Source organism: Chlorocebus sabaeus, chromosome 21 (assembly GCF_047675955.1).
Source record: "Chlorocebus sabaeus isolate Y175 chromosome 21, mChlSab1.0.hap1, whole genome shotgun sequence".
Classification (NCBI taxonomy): domain Eukaryota; kingdom Metazoa; phylum Chordata; class Mammalia; order Primates; family Cercopithecidae; genus Chlorocebus; species Chlorocebus sabaeus.
In genome coordinates, this window is record NC_132924.1 from 36,640,673 (window position 1) to 36,662,542 (window position 21,870).

A 21,870-nucleotide genomic window follows, 5' to 3' on the forward strand; every position below is an offset into this window, starting at 1 on the left:
ATTTTTTAATAAGAATTTTTTACAATTTGCATAGGATGTTTTTATTTGGAACAAAGGCAGGTATTTCTTTCTCCTTGCCACACATAATGCTGAAATGAATTATGTGGTAATACTACCATCCGCCTCGCCTCTAAAGAAGGCCTGAATTAGTTCACAAATGGTTGCAAAATACTTTGCAAACATGAAATGCAAAATAAGACTCTAATGCCTATAAATACTTCCTTATAACAACTAGGTTATACTGAGATGGAAAAGAAGAAATAAACATTATAAAAAGGCGAGTGCCCTGGAAGTATGCTGCTGGGTTGAGGAGAAGGGCTCCGTAATGGGGCTCCTCCAGATATTAAATTAACCACCTTTTGGTAGCCCTCACTATGACCTCAAGAAGCATGGAACTATGCATAGAGTGAGCTGCCCCTTCTATGTAAAGATTTAAGTAGAAACTCGCAGCCCATGGCACAAAACCTCTTATTCTAAATATTTACTAGAAGTGCAAATAGACAAGAACCTTACAAAGTCAAAAACCCAAACTTAAGTCAGCTCCTTATCTGACTGGTGAAATTGAATTCCCATTCTACCTGCCTGCCCGAAGTTAGGATGGGGCTAGTGGGCATAGAGAGATGATAAGCAAGCAGAGAACCCTTTTCTGTTCTAAAGTTGGCCTGGTGGAAGACCCTGAAGCATCACCAGGAAGCACTCCCTGGGACTGCGCAGTCTCTGTTCCTACCTGTCCTGGTGTTTGGGCACAACTGACGGCCATCAACACAGTAAGATCCATCAGAACATATTGAACTTATGGATCTGCATATTCAGCTGGAAACAGAAAAACCAAAACTCACATTCAACCTACTTATACTTAATTGTATGGAGCTCAGTCTGGGAAAGTCTTCAATGTGAAATCCCAAAAAGATAAAGTTAAGACATTATGATTTCACAACAAGCCACAAACCTAGGCCAACACTGGGGAAAAATAATTAAACAACTTCAGTTGCAACTCCTATTTCACATAATAGTAAAAAATTATTAATTAACTTAGAAATAAAATTTCCTGGGCATCTGTGCAATAGACAATGAAAATACTCCTATGTTCTACACAAGTAAGCTCCTTCCCTCACAAAGTTTGCGGAGCCATGGACGGTTCAGGACAAGTCAGAGTGATAAGAGCAATGATTAGCAAAGAAAAACCAGTTATCTCTTAGAGATGGAAGTCAAGAGAGACTTTTCACAACATATCATACCTCAGCTGAGGCCCACACAGTGAATAGATATGAGAAGGAGAGAGGCCAGTGGACGAACGTTAGATGCACCGGAAAATCATGGGCAGAGGCCTGGAGGTGAGAGAAAGCTCATCTATTTGGAGGAACAGAAAGAAGTTCATCATCAAGCAAGAACCTATGGGGAGTGGCAAGAGTCACTTGCGGGCAAATAAACAGAGATAAACAGAGTACAGATCACGAAGGGTAGGCAACCTGAGTGATTCTGAGGGAAATGGGAAACAACTGAAAGACATTAAGAAGGAAAGTCATAAATGTACTTTGGGATGCCAAAGAGGGTGGATCACGAGGTCAGGAGATCGAGACCATCCTGGCTAACATGGTGAAACCCCATCTCTACTAAAAATACAAAAAATTAGCCAGATGTGGTGACATGTGCCTGTAGTCCCAGCTACTCGTGAGGCTGAGGCAGGAGAATCCCTTGAACCCAGGAGGTGGAGGTTACAGTGAGCCGAGATCACATTACTGTACTCCAACCTGGGCAACAGAGCAAGCCTCCATCTCAAAAAAAAAAACATTTGTCTGATTGCACCATGGAGAAAGAATTGGAAAAGATCAAGAAAAGGATCTAGGCAAGAGAAATATGACAAACTGAGTTATGGCCATGGGAGTGGAAAGAAATGAGCAGATTTAAGAGCCATTTAGAAGTTGGAAGAGAACAGACTTTATCAGGCAGACTAGCATAGTCATTAAGTTCAGACTGCTTGTGTTCATACCCTGGTTCTGACACTTACGGGGAAAGTTGTTTAATCCCTCTGCACCTCAGTCTCCCTTTCTGAAGAGCAGGCACAATAGTAGTAGCTTTTCATGGGATTATTATGAAAGATGAGTGAGTTAATTCACAAAATGCTTAGAAGAATTTGTGGAACGTGATAAATGCTTTTAAAAATTGGCTTTTATTATTATTGAGTGTAACAGTCCAAAACTAGAAACACAATTATCATCAACTGTAGAATAAGATGTGGGAGGAAAAAGGAGGAAATAGGGATCTCACAAGGGAATTTAGCCTGGATAAATGAATGGATGATAGTAACCTTGCCAGTTATAGACCTATTGCTGCTCAGCTCCACATCTACCCTTCAATGTGTGCTTCGAGATAAGGGAGAGGGACCCAGTAAGCATTTCTCCTTTGCAACAGGTATAATTTTAAGTTCTGTCAGTAGAAGGTACTGAAGAGTTACTAAAGCAAAGAGGTACTTTTCCTGATCTAATCATGCATCCACTTGCTTGCTTCTCTGTGTGCAGTGGCCAGTAGAGCATGTGGGGTCATCCAATGGTGCTCACCCCCATTAGGTTTCAGTGAGAGATTCCTAGGAGTCTCACAGATATTCTAGAAGTTGCCTGGCCTACCTACATTCCAAAAAGTCTCCTGCTTGAGACTACAGATAAGTTCTGGCCTGCAACACAGCAAACCTCCCTGCCATCACACTTTCTCCAATATGATCTAAATTCCAACCAGCTTGTTCTTTCCTTGGATATTGTCTCTCAACTGTAGTGTATTCTTTGCCCCTTTATAGTTAATTTCCTGTTATGATTAATAATTATTTATATTAATCACTTTCTGTTCAAGTTACTGTGTGTTTTCTGTCTCCTGATTGGACCCTGACTGATGCAGTACTATTCATCATAATGAGAAACATAGGAGGAAAAATAGGTATGGAAAAGATAAATTCCATTTCAGACATACTGAACTTGAAATGCTTGTGGGATGTCCAAACAGCACTGTCTGGTAGGAAGCTGAGTGTTTGAGGGGTTCAAAAGCTCAAGAGAAGTGACCAGGCTGGAGAGATAGGCTTAGAATTGAGTAGTCGTAGAGCCACTAAAATCTTAGCAAATGAAGTGTGTATTTAAATGTCACAAGTCCGAGAGAGAGATTTTTTAAAATTTTTCGTAGGCTTATATGTCTCATCAAGAGATCCTAAACCAATTAATCTGTATGTATGTATACAGTAACACATTTCAACAAAAGATTTATGGTGATTTCATACTGTATATGTTCTATATCTGTTAACACTTTCAAAGTTAAATGAAGGTATAATTGAAAAGAGCCAAGCCCCATTTTGTTTGTTTGTTTTGTTTGTTTGTTTTGTTTTTTCTTTTTATTGAGATAGAGTCTCACTCTGTCACCCAGGCTGGAGTGCAATGGTGTGATCTCAGTTCACGGCAACCTCCGCCTCCCGAGTTCAAATGATTCTCCTGCCTCAGCCTCCTGAGTAGCTAGGATTACAGGCATGTGCCACCACTCCTGGCTAATTTTTGTATTTTTAATAGAGATGAAGTTTCAGCATGTTGACCAGGCTGGTCTCGAACTCCTGACCTCAGGTGATCTGCCCACCTCAGCCTCCCAAAGTGCTGGGATTACAAGCATGAGCCACATGCCTGGTCCAAGCCCCATATTAATAAGAGAATTCTAATTACCTTCCAAACTTGGAGACCCAACCTGGTGGAGGCAGGGAGCAATTAGCCATATGTGGATGCTGACTGTAATCAGGAAAACTCTAATGGATATGCCAACACCCCAAGTAGCAGCACTGAAAACTGGTGAGCTGCTAAATTTGCACTTTATTTGAAAATGACAACTAGATGAAAATATATTTTGAAAAAGACCCAGGCTGATGCCTTCTGCTTTTTCTGGGGTGTGAATTCAGTCAATAAAACTTGCCCCTTGATTCATCCATTTCTCAAAAGTTTGGATCTACTGACTACACACACACACACACACACACACACACACACACACACACAGAGAGAGAGAGAGAGAAATTCCATCAGCATTTTGCAAAAGAACAATTTGGAAGAGAAATGTATTAAATCCTCAGGGAAATTAAACCCAAATAATCCAATAATGGCATTACAAAATTAACACTAGACTATGAATTGAATTAATTGCCTCCTACTGTGGTGTTCTTGGCTACCACAGACCAAAACAAATGAAGCCAATGATGTCAAATGCCTTAAGAGAGACCACAGGCAAGTTTGTATCACAAGAGTTCACCCACTGTGGTTTTTCAGCTTTCTGGCTTGTTCTGGAGATCAATACGAAGAAAGATCTTCACTTCTGCCATCTCATGTCTCAAATTACATACGGTAGGTTGGTGAGAGATGTGAGAGGTGGCACAGTGCTAGACACAACAGAGCAATTTTACGACTCTTTGTGAATTACCTCTAACTGTCTGTGTCTAGAAGTAGCTGGACTGTTGGAAATCCATGCAAGTCTTTTTCTCCTGAAAGGGCTGAGGGACTGGTGGGAACAAGTAAAGGTGTCTCTAGAACCCAGGCAGTCTAGTGATAAGGCAGATATTTAAGAACAATCAGCTGCTCCAAAAGAGATTCACTTTGGCATTTCAGTAAATATGCATTTATTTCTGTAAATTCTCTTTTAATGCCATGATGTCAGCATGCCTTTGGCAATACGTGATTACCTAAATAATATGTGTCCTGGGACCAACAAAATTAGCATGTATATGACTTACCAGGCCCCTGCTCATCTTCCTAAGGACTTTGAGAAGGAAGGAAGGATGCAGCATCTTGATGGAAAGAAAATTTTGGTGATTTACACAGCTTTACAAAATAAGACCCCTAGAGCAAATACAGAGGGTCTGACTGCCTCCAGCTTCTCCTGAGACTCCAGTTTGTCAAAATGCCTCTCGAGTATTTGCTCGTATACACATCCTTCACGTTACAGCTGACACTGACCCCTGAAGCTTTTTAATTACCAAACAGCATTTTACCAAAAAACGGATTCGTGGTATTTTGTTGGGATATTATAATTTTTTCACATTCTTAATTTTGTTTGACATTTTGAAAATACTATGCCTGACTCTTTTGTGCAGATTAAAAAAAAAAAAAAAACCATCGCTAGCATGGATTAAATACTTCTATTTCCTTCCCTCAAGAATTGACACAAACACCAAAAACAAAATACTTTTTGTTTAAGCTTAGAGAAATGAAGCATTCTGTTTGTTTGGAATCTTAATTACTATCGCCCCAAATTTACCTAATTAGAAGCTCTTTTATAATGAGGAAAATTATTTTCAAAGTTAATGAATTTGCAAGCACAAACATTGCTGTCTTCCCAGAATGAATTATTCACATTCCTTACATGCATATTTTAGTTGTACACTCTAATTAATATTAGTACTTAAAATGTGTGAGATGGATTTCACTGTTAAAAAAAAAACTTGCCTTTGTTTTTAGACGATATAAAAACACCACAATTTTTTTCTCATCTCATAAACATTGGGCTGCACATAGAGACTAAATTTTAGATTTGGACAAAATGGAAATTATTTCATCAAAACTATTCATTTTATTGACTTTAGCCACTTCAAGCTTGTTAACATCAAACATTTCTTGTGCAGATGAATTAATGATGTCCAGTCTTCACAGCAAAGAAAATTATGACAAATATTCTGAGGTAAGTTTTTAAAATCTCTCTGAGTAGCATTAATTATATAATATTAATCCTAAGTCTAATGATTTTGTAAAGAGTAAGAAGTCAGTTGGTGTGTACTCTGTTTTATTGTCGAACTTCAGCCTTCCTCTGACAATGTATGCATGTAACTCGTATTATTTAGCACAACAGCGATCAGTCTGGCTTCTGTCATAACAATTGTACTGGTGAGTATGGTTCAAGCATACAGCACATTAATAATTTTCAATCAACTCACAAGTGCATATTTGTAGTGAATGGTTGGCAGAACTAAGATTTGGATACATTTCAGCTGGACATTTAAAGTGTTTTAAACTGAAAACAAACAAAAAAAAAAACATTTATTTTGGGCTTAGCAATTACAAACTGGCCAATGTGTACTAAATCTATACCTTAATAAAGTATCTACCCCTAGATAGTAAAATTGCAAATTGTTTCTATTTTCTTTTACATGTTTTGCAAATCTGCTGAAATTAGTGTGTATACTCATTTTACTTAAGCAATAATCAGAAAACAATCATTTAAAAATCTCCATATGGACAAGCTCCTATGGTAAAGACTAAATCTAATTAAATATTCTCTGTATCTGAGATGGTTCCTACAAAGTTGGCATATTTGTGATGCAGTAACCCATAAACCAATGGGTTCTTTATTAAAAATGTATTTTATATTCTAATAAAAATGCAATTGGTTTCTTGAGAAAGCTTTAGAGTGGAACCCTCAGTAAGATGGAATAAAAAAAAGAAATTCACTGGGCCTCCTACAACTATACCCCAAAAACTGGCCAGCATCTCTGTTTCGACGTACCATGTTTCCATGTGCCACTTTGGCCTTTAAAGAGAACCATGAAAGAGGAATGGGAATTTTCTCCAAAATCAAATTACAAAAATATATAAAATATTCCATAAACAACATGAATCAAAAAAAAAAACAAAAGACAATAACTGCAGTAAAATAAACTTTTGCCTCATTTCAGAACTTCATTATGTTCCTGCTGCTTGAACTCATTGTTGTATTCACTATATATATTTTATAAATATTTTATGGTTGTCTTACAATAGTCTAGGGACAGAGAAACTAGATTGCTTTAAAAAGCTTAATACAAATTATTTATTAAAAAATTCTGCACATAAGAACACAAACTTTGTTTATAGCTTTAACAATTCTGCAGATTAAAGTCTAGATTTCAGTTAATTGGGGGCTTAAATCTATTGCTTATAACAACAGTATGTTATTGTAATGGTCATTTCTAATTATAGCCTAGAGGATACCCAAAAAGGGAAAGAAGTCTCAATTTTGAGGAATTAAAAGATTGGGGACCAAAAAATGTCATTAAGATGAGTACACCTGCAGTCAACAAAATGCCACACTCAGTCGCCAACTTGCCATTGAGATTTGGGAGGAACGCTGAAGAAGAAAGAAGTGCTGGAGCAACAGCCAACCTGCCTCTGAGATCTGGAAGAAATATGGAGGTGAGCCTCGTGAGACGGGTTCTTAACCTGCCCCAAAGGTTTGGGAGAACGACAACAGCCAAAAGTGTCTGCAGGACACTGAGTGATTTGTGTCAAGGATCCTTGCATTCACCATGTGCCAATGACTTATTTTACTCCATGACCTGCCAGCACCAAGAAATCCAGAATCCCGATCAAAAACGATCAAGGTAAATACCTGAAAACCAGTCAAAGTGCATGGGCAGTTATATAGAGGTGGTCTAGAAACTTTAAAAATGACTACACCTTTTCAACATAAATTTCTAAGACAGTAAGTTTCCTGGAAGGAGAGAGAGGCAAAGACACAAGGAACTGAATACCTGTACATTGGGAACTATAGAAGGCCAGGTATAATAAGCATGGCTCAAAGTATAAAATCATAAGATGGCTTCCCCCAAGCCACATATGAGCATCAGTCTCATTATCCTGTAGCTGCTCACTAAGTCCATGCAATGACAGGATATTGTCTGGCGCTGGACCTCTCCCACATAAAAAGTCTCACGGGAGAGAGTTGTTCAGGTGTAAAGGACCCCATCTCAATAATCCAGGTCTCAAATGCAGCAGGTTTTCTTTCTTGACTTTTAATCAAAGTGTTTTCTTTTTTCTGGATCTCATCTTATAAACTCTGTTATAATCATTATTTATATTAATTAAGAAATACGTATTATCTCCTATGTGTATATCAGAATGTAAGATTTAAAAATTAACAAGCTACCTACCTATTATTTTATAGTAGTGTATGCTTAAAAAAATTTTTTTATGTGAAGTAGAACATGATGCTTTAGTTGAGACCTGAAGAAAGTACAGTGGCAGACTGTGTCACCTTATCTGAGAGACCTTCTCAGGACACTCCAGGTTTGTTCTTTTCCATGGTATTATCCCCATCTGACATATATTTAGGGTCCATGTCTTTTCCATTTCTTTTCCATGTGACTTATCCCCATCTGACATATATTTAGGGTGCATTGCCTTTATTAGAATTTCAGTTCTACAAATCCCATAATTTTTGTCCACTGCCATATCCCCAGAGCCTAAAAACTGTGTCTGCCACATAGTAGGCCCTCAATATTTGACAGGATAAATGAAATAAGAGAGGCACTAATAAGGTCCTGCAGAGTCAGAAAGGTCAGAAAAAAAGAGGATGTTTCTGTATGTGGAAACCTGCCTTTGAGAAGCAGCTTTCTCTTGAACATTCGGAGACTGGTGGGAAGGGGGGGTCATTTTTAGACACTAAAGCAAGGTGAGCCAAGAACAGCCGAGGCACCCTTTGGCAAGAGCAAAATGTATGCGAAGAGGACAGAAAGAAGGCTAGACAGAGTAAGAGCAGAGAGCGCAGATACTGAGGACCCGGACAAGGACCTGGGGCACCATTCATCAGGAGAGGGAGAACCGCTGACATTTCTGCTGAGGTTCTGGGGTGTCATACAGAGGCACAATTGACAGCTAATCAGATGTTGGGAGTGGAGCAGTATGGAGGGAGAGAGATGAATCAATGATAAGTGTTTGGGCCTGAGTGCCCATCACAGATTCAGCATCTCCCCAATATCTCACTCATGTCAAGTGCAACACAATTCAACTCAAGTATAATTAGGCAGTTAGGACTATGGCTTGTATTTGTATGCACTCTTGCATGCTGTTGTTCTGATGGGTGAGAACATTTTGTACTGCTTACATTTTAGGAGACTGGTATTCCAGAAAATGAATGATGCAGAATTGAAACAAGAAAAATAAGAAACCTGGAGCCTGTCCCTAAAGCTGTGGCCTGTAATCTACAAGTGGCTCTATAGCAAAGACCACAAGGAAGAGCAGCTACATACATTTCATCAACTATGGATCATCAACGGCACTTTTTCCTTGTCAGTACGACTATAATAGTATCTTGAAAGTTGTAAAAATTTAAAGCATATTTGTTATGTAAAGTTAAAATGATTTTTGTCTGAATAAAAAAGAGCATTGCAAATGCTTTAGAAATCTCTGGTAATTGAGAGAGAGAGAGACAGAAGACCCTCCTCACTACCCTATATAAAAATCATAGACACAGTTACACTTAATTAAAAAAAAATTAAACAGAAGAGCACCCTGAAAAACATTATGATGGAAATTAAATAATTTTCCAGAATAACATGGTTGACAAATAAGTGAACAAGGATTACAAATCACTTATAAACATGTTTCTGTACACCCTTTCTATTGTGTCAAATGTTAATGAATCTGTGATCAATTGAAATGTAAGTGTCATGTAATACTACAAAATAAAAACTCTTAGACTTTAGGGAGATAAAAGAAAAAGGAAACTATGAGTTACCTCTTTTAGTGTCTCCTCTGTCTACATCCAGAAATTTGCTTCTGGTGAGTTTCTTTTCTCCTCATTTAACATTTCAAGTTTTTGGTTTGCAAAAAGATCTGGCTACTCCTCAACTAAGAATTTATAAATTCAGTACACCACAACACAAATGCACAGTGACGTGCCTTTAATCCTGAGGATATGAAGTCCTTAATCAGATATAACTAGTTTATTGAACAGTCTCAACTCCACCGGGCGCACACAGGAAATTGTTTTATTTTTCTCCCATTGTGCCCCCCGCTGGGCTGTGTTGAATCTCCTGCCCCTGCTGATCAAAGTTCCCTTAATGATACCCTGGACATACTGCATAACTCCCTCAGTCACTTCCTGATATTAAAAAACTTTGTCAAGTCCAGTTGAAGACACCAACCTCATATCCAAAAATAAAATGTCCCCACCCACCCCCATGTCTGGCTGGGCTGGAGGAAAGGCCTAAAGGGAAAGGGGCAGGTCTGCTCTTTCTCCCTTCCTCCCCTTTCTCGCCTGAGAGGTAGGGTGCTGGGAGGGAACATGGTAGGCTCTGAAAAACAATCTCCCCTCCTATCTTCTCCAGGGCACAGGAGGAATGGGGATAGTGGGGATGGTCAAGAGAAGCGGTCTCCTCCTCTCTATATAAAGTTGCTGCTTCTACAAAAGCATTCTTCGGGAAGACTTGCAGGGGCCTTCACACAGGTCACCTACCTGGGGGCTCTGGATGCTACTTGATCTCTTCCAGCTACCCCCGTCTCATCTGTTCTCCCCATAGTTTCTATTGCCAGACAGAAAGGCTCAAGCCAGCCACCCTCCCAGTACCCGCTTGATGCATAGAGAATACAGACATCCCAGCCAGCCCAAGGGTGGACTGCAGGTTGCCACTCCACTGTCCCCCGTTGTCTCCACCCCTCTTGTCCCTGTTTAGGAGGGGGCAGGCCGGTTATAAGCCTACTGTCTAAGCAAGCAGCCAGTCAGAAGTAGCATGCAGTGCGCCTGTCAAAACCCCATATTCTAGAAGTGGTTTTCTAGGAACCACTCTTACTTGGCTTCTTGGGGGAGCAGCAACTGCAGCAGGCCCCCTCCAAGGCAGACTCTCATATCTGCACATGTTGGAAGGGCACGGCCAAGGCAGGGAGGGCTGCTGTGGCTCTGCCAGGTCTTAGCAAACCACGAGCAGGTGTCTGGCTCCCACCATCCATGGTTCTCTTTACTTAGCATCTCTTCTAAAGTATTTAGCCTCTCCGTACACCTCCAGTTGTGGTCCCCAGTTGCCAATTCTGAGTGACAGAGAGAGTATCCTGCAACATCCTGCTACACTAATAAATAAAAGACCACCTGGTCCCGTGAGAGTGTATGACACAGGGAAACTTCTTGTCATAGAAATGGGTTCTTTACCTAAGCCCCTAATCTACGGGAAATGTTAGCTGAATAACCAACTGTTGGCTGTCCCCTCATCTGCTTGGCTTATTCTGTTGTGCCACCACACCAGCTCCTTCACCAGCTTCCATAAGAACCCCACTCACGTAACTCAATGTGGAGCTTGTGATTTTGCAGAGGATTTGCGGGATTGCACGGTACAGCATTTCACTGGGCAAGTCTCCATCAGGCCTCTTCCGGGTCCCTCATTAACTGGACCACTGGCAAGTTCCCCTCCTCTCTGACCTCTGTTATTCACTCCAGAGTGGCTTCATGCGTGTGCAATCCCTGCAGTCACACAAAGCCCCACGCTTGGCTCAGTGTTCTGCTGTCACTGTCTTGAATTTCTTAAGTATTTCAAGGGGCCCCACATTTATATTTTGCACTGAACCCTGCATATCATGTAGCCTGTCTTGCTTCCCGCAGACTCAGCCCTGCTGGATCCCACAACACCCTTGTTTGTTAGTCAGAGCAGCTTCCATTTTCTACATCGAACCCAAAAGCCGGCTTCATGCAGACCTGCGAGGTCTGCTTCCATCCTACAGTGGGTACAAAATATAACTGTATGATTCATGAAGTGTGCTCAAAATGCAAATTTATTTTTGTGCCCCACTGCCGCTTTCTAATACAAGGGATGGGGAAGAGGGTGTGCAGAAATCTTCCTCTGACTCTCAGTGAAAACTTGGCCAGATGCCATGAACTTCACTTCTCTCTTAAGTAATGTCAAGCCTTTGGCCTCTCTGAGTCAAAAACACACAGTCTCAATGCCATTGTCATCAACCTTTCAGCCTGCATTCAGCTGCTCATACATTCATTCTGCACCCTTCCCTTGTTGAGGCCTAAGTCTGGAGACAGGACCGTGGTTGGCTTCTGTTCTCTCTTCCACCCTCATCTGCTCCTTCTCTCCCTGGCTGCCTTTGGGACTGCACTGGGAGTTAAGAGAATTTGGGATGAGAGGAAAGGGGATGAGGTAGTTCTCACCTGAATGGACTTACTCTCAGGACTCAGGGGATGGCGCTGCCAACCATTACTGGACCCTCTCCCTGCCATTCTGTCGTACTGTGAAACCTTCCAGGCCCCACCGCGGCCTCGGCCCTCAGCCCTGGGGCACGGGCATCCACTCCATACATGCTTATTTCTCTTCCAGGGTCCTCTTGAGTAGGACTTGAAACATCTCCAGGAACTCTCTGCCTGCCGCAGCATGTGTCTGGTTGTGCGCAGCTGACCCTCCACACCTGGCTGTGATCCCAAATGGCTCCTCTGTCCTGCTGCTCCCAGGCTCTTCAGCCTTTTTGGCTTTTGTTTTTCTCAACCTCATAGAATATATTTCCTTATCCTGTGGAAGCCCCTCCCTGATGAAGGGTGAGGAAGCAGTAATTCCAGACCCCTGGGCATGGACACAGGTACCAGCTCACAGCGATGATGTAACAGCTCTCTCCAAAGGAATCTCTCCTGAACCCAAACACTATCCTTTTATTGTCTTAAGTCAGTGAAGGAAATGAGGACTGGTGGAACCAGTTTCCAACCACATCCTTTAGAAAGTCTGCAAATAGTGATCTGACTTCGGAATTGTATATCTATTAGTTTTGGGGGTTTGGGTTAAAACTTCACTTTTCACATCCTTTGCAACAAAGATGAATCTCTCCTTAAGCGGAGTGCTCACGGCTGCTAAAATGATGTTTTGTCTGAATCAGTAAGCGTATATACACATTTTTCTGGAGAGAGAGTTCATAATTCTTGTGGAGATTCTCAAAGGGGTTTGTAAACCCATAAAGTTTTTAAGAATCACTATAATAAAATATTATGTCTAGAATTATTTTAAGTTAATATCTAATCCAACTTACTGACGAATACTGTTATCTGATTGGCCATTTAGGTGTTAAGAACATAATGCCAGAACAATCAAAATCATTTCAGTAATTTAGATTGAACTTCCTCCAAATACTGGCATTGACAGTGGGATAAAATAGAAGTGAGGTGGTAATTGTGTTTTTCTCCTTAATGTGCTTTTCCAGGCACTTCCTTCCAAATATCCGTTCCACCCTTCTCTTCTCTTCCAACACTTCCCTTTCCCAAGGAAACTCCATCTGGACTGGTCCTAACCCAAGCTTCAGCTGGCCTGTGAAGGCAGCAGAGTGCGGGGCTTCAGAGGGACACTGGGATGGGACACACCAACACACAGCAAGGGTTTTCATGGAAGGTGGTTCTCACGTGCTCTCAGGTCCGCATTTCATACATCACACTATGACAATGACCTTGAGAAATACAAAAAGGAAAAAAAAAAAAGTATTGACTCTGGGACAAATTTCTCAGTGAGAAAAATGAAAGGTCAGTGTTCACCTGACTGTGACCAACAAAATGAAATGGACAAGGAAGGTGAGTGTGTTGCCCTCTGTGTGTTTATTCCTTTTTTCCCCTTGAAGAGCTTCTTGGGAACATTATGTGAGGCTCTGTGACCCAAGTTTTCTTATTACATAATTAACACACCAATCCACAAGTTATTTCCTGAAAACATGCACTTTCACATTTCCGTGCCTTCGTTCCTGCTAGTTCCTTCTGCTCAAAGGCCTTTTTTCTACCAATCAAAATCCTTTGAGACACAGGTCAAATTTGGATATAACTGCATATAATAAAAACCTAAATAATACTGTTTTAACCAAGAGAAACGTTTTTTTCTCCTCACCCAAAATGGTCGGGAAGGAAGCAGTTCTGGGCTGGCATGGGAATTGCACACCCTCATCCAGGATCCAGACCCTCCCATCCTGCTGCTGCACCGGCCCAAGTACATGGCTCCACCAGGCCGGCACGTCCCTTTCCAGGCAGTAGAAACAAACGAGCCAGGTAAAGGGGTGCTCTTTCCTTAAAAAAAAAAAAAAAAAAAAAAAACCTGTTTAAAGAGCACCATTCAGTGGGGTGGAGAGCAAGGGGAAGGAGAGCATGAGGACAAATAGCTAACACACGCGGGGCTTAAAACCTAGATGACGGGTTGATGGGTGCAGCAAACCACCAAGGCATATATATACCTATGTAACAAACCTGCACGTTCTGCACAGGTATCCCAGCACTTACAATAAAATAAAATAAATAAAGTGCATCATCTGACTACTTCCTCTTTCATGTAATTGATCACCCCACTCTGCAGGTGAGACTGGGAAATGTCGTTTCTCCATTAGGCACATTGTCTCAACCACCATTATATGAAAAAAGAGCATGAATATCAAGTGGACAACTTAATGGGTCCCCCCCCCATACGCGCTCACTGCTTTGTTATAGAAAATATGAAACATATATTAATGGTTTTTCTTCACTAAACCAGGGTTAACAGTGGTTCTATGGACACCTGGGACTGTGTCATTCTTTGTTGTGGGGACTTCCTGGTGTATCGTAGGATGCTTAGCAGCATCAGAAGCCTCTAACCACCAGAGGCAAGTAGGATCGTTCACCTATTGTGACAACCGAAAATATCTCCGGACATTGCTAAATGCTCCTGAGGGTGGAGTGGGGGGTCATCCCTAATTAGAAACCACTGCAGTAGACTGCTGTAATCATCTTTGACTCCCCTCCTCCCAGCTTCATAATAATAGTGATTATTAATTGTTATGATAACTATATATTGTAGCATTTAAGGTTATTTTAACCACTTCCGTTAATACTCATTTTTATGCATGAGAACTGAGCTCAGAAAGAACTTTCCCAAGAAATGGGAGCTAACAAGTGGGTTCAACCAAGGTCTGATTTTTAAGTGTTTCTCTTTTGAACCATCACCCACTGCCCTGTTCACTACCACACAACCACCTGCCATCCAAACCTGCAGCATACTAAGCATTCAGGAAACATGCATTGAATTATGTTTAAATAAGAAAAAAACAGATACACTGAAGCCCAGGAGTAAATCCTTGGCATTTTAAAACACTATATAAAGATTTTAGAAGGAAGGGAGGCAGGCAGGAGCAGCGGGGGAGAAAGGAAGAGAGGAGGCAAGGTACGAAGAGGGAGAAGAAGGAAGAGAGGGGAAGGGAGGAAGAATGGGAAGAAAGAAAGACCACAGATTCCTGAAGAGCTTTAGTTTAGTTGTTCTTTAAGGTATCTACTTCTACAGCAGGCAAGGAGATGCCTACCTTACCAGTCATGAGTGATTGTAAAAGGTAAAAGCAACACAGAATACAAGCCTGACCACTTTTATCTTGGACTCTCAAGGAGCAAGTCATGTTTCTTGATTTTTATCCTTTAGCAAACAAGGTGCTATTGTTGATGATAAAATGTGACTGTCAGTTTCTGCTTCAGTAGTAAAACTGAAGTGGTCCAAGCCAGGCATGGTGGCTCACGCCTGTAGTCCCAGCACTTTGGGAGGCTGTTGGGTAGATCACTTGAAACCAGGAGTTCGAGACCAGCCTGGGCAACATAGTGAGATTCCATCTCTATTTTTTTTTTTAATTTTGTAATAAAAGGAAATTGTAGCAGTCCAGAGAGCCCCTGAAATATGCAGTCATGGCAAATAGAGTGAAGGCAAAGGCAGTCAGTAGGTAAACTTCTGCCTGGATGGGTCTTGCCTCCCTGGGTTATTTGCGGTCTGCTACAGATCTCACTTATGAATTAGGACAAAGCAGTAAAGGAATTAAAATCAATCAGAAGTAAGTTTGCTCCTGCGCACTGGCATGAATTGTAGCAGCCGTTCCCTCCCTCTCACTCAGATGGGCGTGCGCAGCTGAATGCTCTGTGGAAAACAGAATCGCTTGCTTCTTGGAGTGAGGCCTGTATTCAGAAAATAGTATGTGGTGAGCATTTGTCCCTCTTTATTATATCCAGTGTTTACTTGGATTTCTTATTAAGTGGCCCAGAGTTCCTGAAATGTTTATTAGATGTTGCACATTTTATTCACCATTGCTAGAAATACTAAAAATCAGAAAGATTTCATTTGCCCTTTTCAAATTTTTTAAATTGTAGTAAAATATATATAACATAAAGTTGACCATTGTAACCATATTGATGCATAAAATTCAGTGGCATTAAGTACATTTCACTTGCCTTTTTACATAGTCTGATACTATTCACTAATTATGCTCACACTATTAATACCTACAAAATCACACCCAAAGCTTAAGTGCTACTTTAGCTACCACACACACACACAAAATAAAATCCTATGAGAAAAATAAGGATTTATAAATGACAGACTCTTGTTTAGTAATGTCACATTTTTCACCAGAACTTTAAATTTTTCCTACAGCCCCGTTAAGCCTGTCTTAAAAGGGGGTAGTAGTTGCTAATCTTTTTCTCTCCTGAACTCTTTTATCATCTCACCAGTTTATAATGTATTAGATTCACCTGAGACCAGAGCGACTGCTTCTTTGGAAATGCCTGAGACAGCAAAGGTTCCTGTTAGCAGTCAGAGATGGACAGACATTAATTTCAGCGCAGTAATGAAAATGAAGAGTTGATTAGTTTAATTTTCCTAAGAAATGAAGAATGGTCAACAATCACTCATCTGCTATTTTATAGCACTTTTCTTTGACCTTCTGGGCTCCTTCACATTCTTCCTAATAGCCTATTTGTACTTTGCTTCTCATCTGCTTCCCTGATCTTTTTACATTGCAGTCAATAAAATTTAGAACCTTTGCACTTAATATCTTAGAATATATAATAATAATAATTAGTCAAATAGATGCCCAAGGATAACTAATAAAAATAATTGCTCATAAAACATGCCACAGCGTTTTCCTTTCATAATATAACATGAATGTGATACATATAATCCTATGTGTAGCTTAGGAAATAGAAAGTATTATCACCCATTATTCTCTTCCTAAATATAGGAACTAAAGTATGAAAGAAGCCAAACAGGAAAATCACGATTAGAATCAGGAGTGGAATTAAATTATAACTAGATTAATGTCAAATTAATACTCTCTTTGTAGAAGTAGAGAAATATTATTTTAATCCTGAAGAAAAATTATCTTAAAATTTATTTCCCTTCTTGCCAGATTTCTAAGCATTGGTATATTGTGGTTAATAAAACATAAAACTATTGTTTCTCTTTCTTAAAATATGCAACAACAATAATTAGCTACAGCAATGCACCAACATAATTTGCAAACTGCTTTTAAAATATCACCTAGCTTCCTCCTTTGTAGTTGAAAGCACTAAGATGTAACCAATATTGCAAAATTACTTTTAACCACTAGAGGGCAGAAAATACTCCACATTTGTGCATAATTAATTTTAAATTCTTAGACCAAAACAACAATAAACACCACCAGCACAACAAAAAGACCTTCTTGTTTTATACTGTACACTTAAGGCTCAGTTAATAACCTTAAAACTTTTTAAATTTTAAACTAAAATATAATTCCAACAGTTTAAAGAAGGCAAAAGTAAACATGTTTGTTGCATCTTAAGTCTAGTTACACATTAAGGATCACTTCTTAGCAGCAAGGAATCAGCACATCCTCTAGAAAAGGCAGAGGACTTAAAATAGCACCCATTGAGAATAAGCAAGACTATTTTTACATTAAAATGTCGGCAGTGGAATGTAATGGTGGTATTTATTATAAAATTGAAAGTCACCAAAGTCACAAAGCAATCTAATGCGAAAATACTTACATTTGAATCTTTAATGTCTATATGTATTCTCTTTTACTACAAACCAACTAATTGTGGCAAAGATCTAATTATGGCAATGATGGTTTTAGCTTCCTCCTAATTTATCTATGTGACCTAATTAACTTTCCTTCCCTCCCAATGAAGTCGTTTGCATTTCAGTAACTAAGACATTACTTTGTTTGATTAGAAAGTACAACCTCTTCACTTTTTCACTCTCATTAATTAAAACACATCATGGTAAATTAAGCCATTTGGATTTCAGTGTGGGTGGGTGACATTTTAACTACTGCCCCTTCAACCTTCTCTCTCTGTCAATCTCAGCTATGTCCTACATCATGGGAGAGCGAGAGGGCAATGGCAGCAGGCTGATGGGGGAACGGAGCCAGCAGGGAGCCAGGGGTTATACATCACTGCAGACGGTGACTTCTCTGATGCATGAGGCACTCACTTGCCAATCAAACCTGATACAGCTTTTACCTTGTAGGGTTATGCGTGACTTTATCCAAGACATTAAATCATTTCTGAGGTCTGGTTTCTTAACCTACACAAACCCGCTCTCCCCACTTTTCAAATCTCCCCGCTCTTCACTCTAACACTAATAAACACAGCACAGTGCTACAGCTAAGATGGGGTTGGGACAGGGTGGAGGTGTCACTCCTTGTGCACTAAGAAAAGGACTGCACTTTTAAAAGCAGGGCTAGTCACAGAAGAGAAAAGCTTCTGTATTATCATCTATTGGTGGCAGTTACAAACTGACAAATTTGAAAGAATCTTCTAACAATTATAGCTGCCCAGAAATAGATCTAACATGAGCCACAAGAAGGTGTTCCAGGATGGTTATACAACAGGAATATCACACATGTCATTTCTGCATGAGATGTGAAGATTTATGAGTTGACTTCTAAACCCTTATAATTCTTCTTTTAAAATTATTGTTATCTTTAACAAAGAAATACATGTATAAAGATTTAAAATTCCAAAGAATTCCACAAGGCAAATCACCCGTTTCCCAGGGACAGTTCTGATGTATATGAGTCAGCTTGAGCTGCCACAACAAATACTGTAGACTGGGTGACTTACACAACAGACATTTATGTATTTTTCACCATTCTGGAGAATGGAAGTCTGAGACTGGGATGCCAGCATGGTGGAGTTCTGGCAAGGGCTGTCTTCCTGGCTTGCAGATGGCCACTTCTCACCATGTGTTCGCATATCTTTTCCTTGGTGCATGTGCATGAAGAGATCGCTACCTCTCTCTTCCTCTTCTTAGGAGGACACAGTCCTATAGGATTAGGGACCCATCATTATGACCTCATTGAACCCTAAGTACTTCCTAAAGACCGTCTTTCCAGATACAATCACATTGGAGGTCAGGGCTTCAACACATGAACTTGGGGCGGTGGGGTGGGGGGAGGCACGACTTAATTAATAGCACAATTTATGCCTATTATCCCAGTGTAATTATTAACAGTGATCCCTTTCACTCTCAAAAATGTCTCAGTTGGATGGAAAATGACCATCCCAAGTCTCAACTTCATCCAATCCCAATTCCTCTTCCCCAGAAGCAACTACTTGCCATTTGTTATGATTTCCTCTATTTGGCTACAATCGTCTAAAAATCATTATTATACCAGGTGCATCAGTTGAAAATTGCATTTGGATGGCCAGGCATGGTGGCTTGCGTCTGTAATCCCAGCACTTTGGGAGGCCGAGGCAGATGGATCACCTGAGGTCAGGAGTTCGAGACCAGCCTGGCCAACAGGTGAAACCCTGTCTCTACTAAAAATACAAAAAATTAGCTGGGTGTGGTGGCGGGCACCTGTAATCCCAGTTACTCAGGAGGCTGAGGCAGGAGAATCGCGTGAACCTGGGAGGCAGAGGCTGCAGTGAGCTGAGGTTGTGCCATTGTACTGCAGCCTGGGCAACAAGAATGAAACTCTGTCTCAAAAAAAAAAAAAAATGCATTTGGATACTAATTTAGAGACCAAGGGGGAATATCATTGACATAAACCAATAGAAAGGAGTGCCCAAGAGGTAAGTTTCATGAAGATTTATTTATCTGAAAATAAATTGTCCTACCTCTAAATTTTGTTGGAATTTTATACCCAACCAAATTCTCAGCAAAGTGAGGGGACAGAAAAACTTGTGTCCTTGTTAAGACATGATACCTACACCTCCCTTCACAGTAAGATTTGCTACCCAAGCTGTCAGATCTAGCAGGGAATGTTCAGCTGCGAAGAGCTATGTGGCCCACCAGAATGCCTTCCCAGTTCAGTGGCATCCAACACCTTGTCAAAAAAGGGGTATAAAGGCCATTTACAGCCACCTGGATTGCTCTGGCAGGCCATACGTGCTCCGGAGCGTCACAGAGGGTTAGCCAAGGTCTTGCCAAGGTTTCCTCACAGATGGACTTCTTTTTCTGCCCAGTTCTTCTCTTCCTTATCTTTCTTCCTCAGGTGTTGATCTTCAATAAACGTCTTGTACTCCAAAGTGCATCTCAGCATCTGCTTCCAGAAAAACCAACCTGTACCAAATGAGCAACACAGTTGAAAATTCACAAGGTGCAAAAAAAACACCAACACGGCACATGTATACATATGCAACAAGCCTGCACATTGTGTATATGTACCCTAGAACTTAAAGTGTAACATATATATATATAAAAATATAGTGAAACCTCTCCCTCTCCCCATTCAATTCTAGTTACCAATTCCCCTGGCCAAAGTCAACCCATGTGGCCAGGTTCTTGTGCATATTTCCAGAAATTTTCTATGGGCATATAAGAAAGTGTGTGTGTATGTAATTTATAAGAAAATATGACTCTTTCCTCCTGCCACCCAAGATGCCGAAAGGAAAGAAGGCCAAGGGGAAGAAGGCGGCTCCCGCCCCCACTGTCATGAGGAAGCAGGGAGGTTAAGAAAGTGGTGAATCCCCCGTTTGACAAAAGGCCTAAGAATTTTGGCATTGGACAGGACATCCAGCCCAAAAGAGACCTCACCTGCTTCATGAAATTGTCCCAGTATATCAGGTTGCAGCAGCAGAGAGTCATCCTCTATAAGCGGCTTGAAAGTGCCTCCTGCGTGCGATTAACCAGTTCACCCAGGCCCTGCACCGCGGAACAGCTGCTCAGCTGCTTAAACTGGCCCACAACTACAGACCAGAGACAAAGCAAGAGAAGAAGCAGAGGCTGTTGGTCCAGGCTGAGAAGAAAGCTGCCAGCAAAGGGGACATCTCCACTAAGAGACCACTTGTCCTGCAAGCAGGAGTTTACACCGTCGCCACCCTGGTGGAGAACAAGAAGGATCAGCTGGTGGTGACTGCACACGATGTGGACCCCGTCGAGTTGGTTGTCTTCTTGCCTGCCTTGTGTCGTAAAATGGGGGTCTCTTCCCCTGCATTATCAAGAGGAAGGCAAGACTGGGACATATAGTCCACAGGAAGACCTGGACCACTGTGGCCTTCACACAGGTGAACTCGGAAGACAAAGGAGCTTTGGCTAAGCTGGTGGAAGCTATCAGGACCAACTACAACAACAGATACGATGAGATCTGCCATCACTGGGGAGGCAATGTCCTGGGTCCCAAGTCTGTGGCTCACATTGCCAAGCTTGAAAAGGCAAAGGTTAAAGAACTTGCCGGCCAGGCACGGTGGCTTACGCCTGTAATCCCAGCACTTTGGGAGGCCGAGGTGGGCAGATCACCAGGTCAGGAGATCCAGACCATCCTGGCTAACACGTGAAACCCCATCTCTACTAAAAATACAAAAAACTAGCCGGGTGTGGTGGCGGGCGCCTGTAGTCCCAGCTACTCCGGAGGCTGAGGCAGGAGAATGGCGTGAACCCGGGAAGCGGCGCTTGCAGTGAGCCGAGATCGCGCCACTGTACTCCAGCCTGGGCGACAGAGTGAGACTCTCTCTCAAAAAAAAAAAAAAAGAACTTGCCACTAAACTGAGTTAAATGTACACTGTTGAGTTTTCTGTACACAAAAATAATTAAAGTAATACAAATTTTCCTTCAAAAAAAAAAGAAAGTACGTAATTATTTTATTATCCAAATGGTAGCATACCCTATGACTATTCTGTACCTTAATTTTTTTTTCCGTTAAGATATATCTTGGAGGCCAGGAGCGGTGGCTCACACCTGTAATCCCAGCACTGTGGGAGGCCAAGGTGGGCAGATCACCTGAGGTCAGGAATTTGAACCAGCCTGGACAACATGGCGAAACTCCATCTCTACTAAAAATACAAAAATTAGCCAGACATGGTGGCGCACACTTGTAATCCCAGCTACCCTGGAGGCTGAGGTAGGAGAATCACTTGAACCTGGGAGGAGGAGGTTGCATT

The 21,870-nt window shown here is 41.1% G+C and overlaps 1 protein-coding gene and 1 pseudogene across 1 annotated transcript; both read left to right on the forward strand.

Moving 5' to 3' along the window:
* The first annotated feature begins 5,506 nt into the window (after nucleotides 1-5,506).
* Nucleotides 5,507-9,484, forward strand: NPVF (neuropeptide VF precursor). Its single transcript, XM_073008648.1, has 3 exons — nucleotides 5,507-5,691; nucleotides 6,966-7,366; nucleotides 8,876-9,484. Exons 1-3 carry the CDS (start codon nucleotides 5,554-5,556, stop codon nucleotides 8,925-8,927), a joined length of 591 nt encoding a protein of 196 aa, XP_072864749.1. The 5' UTR covers nucleotides 5,507-5,553; the 3' UTR covers nucleotides 8,928-9,484.
* A 10,887-nt stretch (nucleotides 9,485-20,371) lies between these two features.
* Nucleotides 20,372-21,267, forward strand: LOC119626272 (large ribosomal subunit protein eL8 pseudogene; annotated as a pseudogene).
* Nucleotides 21,268-21,870: the final 603 nt, after the last annotated feature.